Source organism: Pararge aegeria, chromosome 20 (assembly GCF_905163445.1).
Source record: "Pararge aegeria chromosome 20, ilParAegt1.1, whole genome shotgun sequence".
Taxonomy (NCBI): Eukaryota; Metazoa; Arthropoda; class Insecta; order Lepidoptera; family Nymphalidae; genus Pararge; species Pararge aegeria.
The window spans coordinates 15,519,059-15,525,965 of NC_053199.1; the positions used below are offsets into that span (position 1 = coordinate 15,519,059).

Sequence of the window (6,907 nt, forward strand, 5' to 3'; positions counted from 1 at the left end):
GTGACTGGGAAGTTCGGACAATTTGGTCTTAAATAATAATAATATGCGTATTAGATTTGTCGCTACATTTAAATACATGTATAGGAAACAAGACCATAAGAGTCTCGCCGCGGATATGCTAAGCTGAGTGCCCGATCAAAGAGCAAGTCACTGGAAATGCACGCATGCGTAGTTCGCGCACTAGCTCTATCTCTTTTACTCTCATGCAAAGGATGCGGAAAGAAATAAATGAGTCCTGGCGAATCTAATCGGGATAATCGGATATTGTAATCGAACTATTGCAATGTCATCGGTCTTTGACAGGTGTGCAAAATTTGAATGAAATCAGGCCGTTTAAAGTGGGTCCAAATCGCGCCCTTAAAACTTTGGTACAAATATACAAACCAACATACAAACAAATAGGATTTCAATGAAATTTCTGGTTTTATCTCCAATCTAATATTCTTACACTCTATATCCTTTTATAAAAAAAATATGTAAATACCCGATCAACTGATACTGCTATTGACTTGGGGCTAACCGCAAGTGGATCGCTTAATTTGTAACTCCTTAATATAAGTTCTACTACTAATTAGGATATTTGAATAACATAGCGAGAAGGGTAAACCATGACTCCATCTACATAAAGGTGAGCAAAGCCGCGGGCAAAAGCTTATGCTATTGTAAATATAAAATTGTGTTTGTTGGTTTGTCCTTCTTCCACAAAGCAACGCCGTCGTCGTCGCTTTCAATAGAGTTACTTCGAGGGCATGAGCAATTTTTTATCCCGGTTTCATGATAAGCGCGCACAGATAGACAAACTCACCGAGGGATTCTGTTTTATATTAATGTAGTAATTAAAGACTTGGCCGCAACCAAATTGACAGCGATTACTTTTCTGGCAGTAAAAGCCTGAGCGACGTGGTCCGACGCATCGGCATCGTTAACAGAACCAGACGCGTGTCTTCCTTCACGTCCGTGGAGCAGTTCACCAAGAAGCAGTCGGGTACCGTCGACGTTTGGTGGCTGTATGACGACGGTGGTGAGTATATCACGCAGTTCTTCATCAACCCATTAGCAACCCACTCCAAGACACGGGTCTCCTCTAAGAATAAGGCTGTAGTCCGCCACGCTGGCCTAGTGCGGATTGGTGGACCACACACGCCCTCGAGAACATTATGGAGAACTCTCAGGCATGCAGGTTTCTTTACGATGTTTTCCTTCACCGTCACAGCAAGTGAAATATTAGGTATATCTAAGAATAAGGTCAAATGGCTTATCTTTGGTGTTCATAATATGGAAGAAATCACTAGTGATAAGGCCGCCTTTGTTTAATTGAAATGTAATTGACTTGTATCTTTGTTCTCTTTTTTTTTTTTTTTCTTGTGCGCAATAAAGTATTTTTGATTGATCGATTGATTGATTGGTTCTTGTAATCTTAAAATTGCCACTGGACTTTCAGTACATTACACTACCTCAAAAAACTTAATCGTAGGTAAAATAATAAAAAGAGATTTTAGTTATGTAAATTATTCATTTATTTTTTATTTAAACTCTTTATTTGTACACCACTACACAGTTAGGATAATAAAGGACGATTAGAGAGAAACACAAAAAGTGGAGTAGAATACAAAACGCGGCCTCATGGCTTAAAAGCGATCTCTGCCTGGCAACCTTAGGATTGGGACAGCAAGAAAAATTTGGACAGTGAACTTTACAATCACAAGTAACAAAAAGTTTGTCTACATCATAAGACAAATATGAAAAAATATACTGTATGCGTAAAAACCCACTTACATTTCACTAATATATAAATAAATTAATGAATATATTACGACAATACAAACATCGCCATCTAGCCCCAAAAGTAAGCGTTAAGTGTTATGGGTACTAAAATAACTGATGACTATTTTATGTATATAATATACATAAATACTTATGATATACAGATAAACACCCAGACACTGAAAAACATTCGGGTTCATCATACCAAAGATTTTTCCAGTTATGGGAATTGAATCCACGGCCTTGGATTTCGCACCGGCAGCTAATATTGGCTAATTTGACAACCGATTGATGCGGTGGGCTGCGACCCTGCTTTCTGCGTTCATGGCCTTGGGTTCGATTCCCACAACTGAAAAATGTTTGTGTGATGAACATTAATGTTTTTCAGTGTCTGGGTGTTTATATGTATATTATAAGTATTTACGAGTATGTATATTATTCATAAAAAATATTCATCAGTCATCTTACCCATAACACAACCAACCAACCAACCAACTACGCTTACTTCGGGGCTAGATGGCGATGTGTGTATTGGCATAGTATATTTATTTATTTGTTTATGATATAAAGATAAACACCCAGACACTGATAAACATTCGTGTTTATCACACGAAAATTGTGTCCACGGCCTTGGAATTTCACATCGGCAGCTAATATTTATTAATTCGCGCAGGTCTAACGCTATTGTTACCGTACATCCTATCGACGCGCCGAGCGTGGGCCGCTTGTCCGCTGCGCGTGTTCACGCTCGCCAACAAGAACACTGAGATGGAGATCGAGGAACGAAAGTGAGTGTATACGCCGTATCACGTGTTCATACAACGTGTAACAGAATTACGAAACAATACTGAAGGATGCATAATCAATATTTCATAAGGAATCACCCTGTATAAACATTAAATCAAAAGAAACATATTTATTTTTCCTTACAAACGAATTCAAAACATTCTAAGTGTTCAAAAAAATTCATTTATTTCAAGTAGGCCTAATAGAGGCACTTTTGAAACGTCAAGTCTGTCTGTGTGTAGTGACTCTACCTCCGGTTCGGAAGGCAGATTCTACCGAGAAGAAGCCGGCAAGAAACTCAGCAGTTGCTCTTTTCCAATATCAACAATTTATATTTTACATTTTAAAATTCATTTTTCTATCTTGTGAGAGATGAAAACAGAGCCGGATGCTTCCAAGCAACCTTGTCATTAAGAAATTCATCAATTATATAATAACCTCGCTGTAATGAATGTGTTTGAACACATTCATTAAACTTATGCATTGGTAGGTCCAAAATTACCTTAATTCACTTGTGACAACCCTATTAAAGACAAAAGTCATAGTAGCTAGTAATAAAAAAGTGACGAGAGTCGCATGATTTTAATTCTGCATGTGGGGGTATCTGATTTCTTACAGTAAAACTATGGCAATGGTTTATTCAAAAACTTTTAGGTTTTCGGTGTCACATAGAATTCTCAGAGACCTTCATAGGAAAAATCTCTTTGTAACTTGTCTTTTTCTATTTTAAGTTTATTTATTACACGTCTATGCTCATCTTGCAACTTTTCCACCGATGGCCTTCAAATCATACACCATAGTCGACGGTATTGCAATGTCACTAAAATTCCCTATCGAAATCTAGTAATATTACCACGGTAATCATGGTAATACAGCCCCTGCTACTGAAACTGGAGATTACCACTTGCACCAACTCATTTTGGCTTCAATGAAACAGCAGTAGAAATGTATCGGGGACAACCTTTATGCTTGAAATACTACTGCTAATACTACTGTGTAATTGGTTATGTGCTCCTGGTACCTACGCAGCCACCGATTTTGTTTATTCCGCTAAAGTTATGTTGGGGTTGCCTGACCGGATATGTTGCGAATTTCTTTTTTGTTAAGAACATTTTATCACATATTCATACAAATAAATAAAAAATAAGACCAGAGAAGCTTCAGGGATAGTAAATTCCAAAATTGCCTTTGCTAGAAATTGAAATATAAACTGGGTTACTTTTGTTCCTTAGTATGGCGTCTCTACTATCGAAGTTCCGAATCGACTATTCAGCGCTGAAGATGATCCCGGATATAACGAAAAAGCCCAAAGACAGCACTTTGGCTTACTTCGATGAACTCATCGCGCCCTTCAGAACACCCGACGACACTAATGATAACCGTAAGTGGTGCTTGTAACTTTAAGGAAATTCGTTTACCTGATTTCGATGAATTTTTACACTTCCGTTCCCACAATGGGTAAACGGGATCCTTATAGGGGGTTTTTATGTCTATGTCTGCCTGTCTATTGTATTTATTGGACTTTAACTAATTCTGTGGATCTAGCCTATAAATTTAATATGCCAAGTTCTATTATATTGAAAGAAATAGAGAGGCATCCCAAAACTATTACACCTAAAATATTTTAAAGGATTAGCGAAATGGCATAGAGCTAAGAGAAAATAATATGTAACAGAAAGGATAGAAAGAGAACAGTAATAGTACTTTGAACTAGAGTGCAAAGGCGGCCTTATCACTAAAAGTGATCTTTTAAAGCAACCCGAGCGTACGAAGCCGATATTAAGGTGGAAAGTGGACGGTGCATAAAGTATAAAATAAAAAGAAAACAAAATAAACTTACATGAATATACATACTATATTTACGTACAAACTACAAAAATACAGGTATAAACGAATATACATTACAATAGATATTTATAATAAATATATGCTATCATAAACTTACACAATACTTAATTACAAAAATAACGCCTTTTATGCGTTGACTCATCAGGCACTTTAACAAAGTAAACTTATTTTTTATTATATTATATCTTTATTTATTCTATTGTTTCTTTTTGTATTTTGGTTTTTGTGTGTGCAATAAAGAATTTTAAAATAATAATAAAATACTGGAGTGTACATCTGATAAGTTTTTAGTATCAATAACCTCGTATAAGTTTGAAACTCAAATAGCAATCAACCAATTCACAATTGTATGGTAATTAAAGCCTTTTCATTTCTGAGACCTGTGTGTAGTATAGGCCTATAATGGATTTATAACGAAGATGATTATTAATCCATACATTTTTCAACAGTGGGTATCACAGAAGCAGACCTTCTAGCAGCTCGCGAACGTACCAACCGATATCTACGTGTGCGCGAACTGATAGGAGAGCACAGCAGCGGCGCGAGACTAGTATGCGTCACTCAACCGATGCCTCGGAGGAGGGGCTTACCGCCAGCACTGTACGCCGCTTGGTTGGCCGCTTTAGCTACAGCGGGGCAAAGAGTGTTACTTGTTAGGGGTAACCACGCCGCCGTGTTAACATTCTACTCCTAATATGTTTATGCTGTCCTAGTAGTTTTACCACCGATAACACAGTCTTTGGTATTACTACAGCACGATCCTCATTAGTAATATTACCACGGTAATCAAAATATTACAGCTGCATCACGGTACATAAATAGGAGGTAGGGGTAATTTCCAGTGCTGACTATACTACTTTAGGTACAGTAGGATAAATGTACTAGTTGGGCAAATTGAAATACCAGTTGGGGGCATGTTAATTTTTCGGAGTCAGCAGTCCGTGGCAAACATATGATACTAGATCACAATGTTAATATGCCCCACTAGTAATATTACTGCGGTAATCAGTAAAATTACCACCATAATATTACACTAAAAAAATATATTTTTAGGATGAGATTTTTTTCTTATACTCTTATCATTAATGACATATCTGATAATGACGACATCATCGTGATTTGTGGTATGCAAACCTAGGTACTAATTTCATTATATTCCACTAGGCTCATTACAAATATGACTGTACCGTTATGTTGGGTAAATTTACTTTTTAAGGGTAACATTAACAGTCAAAGGAAATTGTATTTCTTGAACGCATCTACGTAGAACATTTTGTTCTTTTTTCAAAATCATTCCTTAGAGGTAAAATAAAACTACGAAATCTTTTTTCTTTGTTGTTTTGTCCTTCCTTTACGTGTAAGCAATCAGTCATCTTGATTATTAGCATGGGGATAGTTGGACAGACGGAGAGTAACATAGGAGACTTTTTATCCCTGGAAAACAAAAGGTTCCCACGGGATTCATAAAAAAGCCCTCATAAACTCAAAAAAAGTAACACTAACAAGTAAAGTTACTCAACGGTATTGAAATCAACGTTTACACATTTAGTATTGTATATGTTCGTATTCGTCCTTATTAACCGTTATTTCTATATTACTTACGTTATTAATAATTTATACTGTAAAATACATAATTTTATCCCGGTGATAATAAATAACGTAGGTTAACGTAACGTAATATGATGGTTCTATATTTGGTTCATTTTTAACTTTGCCTATTTTTTTTTTCAAAAATCAGGATGTTTACTGAAAAATCTCAGGCAGAGGGCGCTGTGTTTTTTTTACTTGTCAGTTGTCACCAGTCTGGGGTAATCAGGATCTGTGGGCTATCTTAAATATATCTTAGTATGTTTTAGAAACGATATTATGGGTGAACAGTTTGATTTAATTTAAATTTTTTTAGTTAGCAATTTATTAAAAAATGCTTTGTTGTGAAGTAAACAATGATACACTGTGTTATAAATCTAAAAAAATAACTATAAAAGTGCACTGCTGGACTAAAGCCCTCTCCTAACGGGAGGGTTTGCCCGTAATCACCACGATGGGCAGACAGGTTTGGTGATGGAGGAGATTGCTACCTATTCTCCTTTATATTCCCTTACTTGCCTCGTAATACACCTGCAGAAAGAGGACGGGTGACAAAGCTGTGTTCTTTTCTGCTGTTACCACACAACGCGGTAAAAAAAAGTAATGAATAAGTACAAATTGTAAGAAGATCGACGGTTCGGTTGTAACAAACATTAAGCACCCTCTAGGCGAATCTAATTGATACTGGTCATCCTTGGGCAAATTTAAAATGATCCAATTACTACATAGGCTGTGTTTTATGAACCTTAGCTACCAATACAATATGCTATATATATATGTATATATTGATTTATTTGTCTCTATAAATTTAAGTTTAATTTTTAACGGAAATATTCAATTTTCAAGCCCCTATCAAGTAGAATCAAGTAGAAATATCTAAATATGTTAAGAAAACTACAAAAAAAATGTATTCGTGATACCG

At 36.1% G+C, this 6,907-nt stretch overlaps 1 protein-coding gene across 3 annotated transcripts in view; it reads left to right on the forward strand.

Moving 5' to 3' along the window:
- Positions 1-5,104, forward strand: part of LOC120632686 (bumetanide-sensitive sodium-(potassium)-chloride cotransporter) — a 58,779-nt gene extending 53,675 nt beyond the window's left edge. For all 3 annotated transcript variants that reach the window (XM_039902651.1, XM_039902652.1, XM_039902653.1), the window contains 4 exons: positions 885-1,021; positions 2,438-2,552; positions 3,783-3,931; positions 4,848-5,104. In XM_039902651.1, coding sequence (XP_039758585.1) covers positions 885-1,021; positions 2,438-2,552; positions 3,783-3,931; positions 4,848-5,092 — 646 coding nt within the window. In that variant the 3' untranslated portion in view covers positions 5,093-5,104. The remainder of the gene's footprint in view (positions 1-884; positions 1,022-2,437; positions 2,553-3,782; positions 3,932-4,847) is intronic.
- The last annotated feature ends 1,803 nt before the right edge of the window (positions 5,105-6,907 follow it).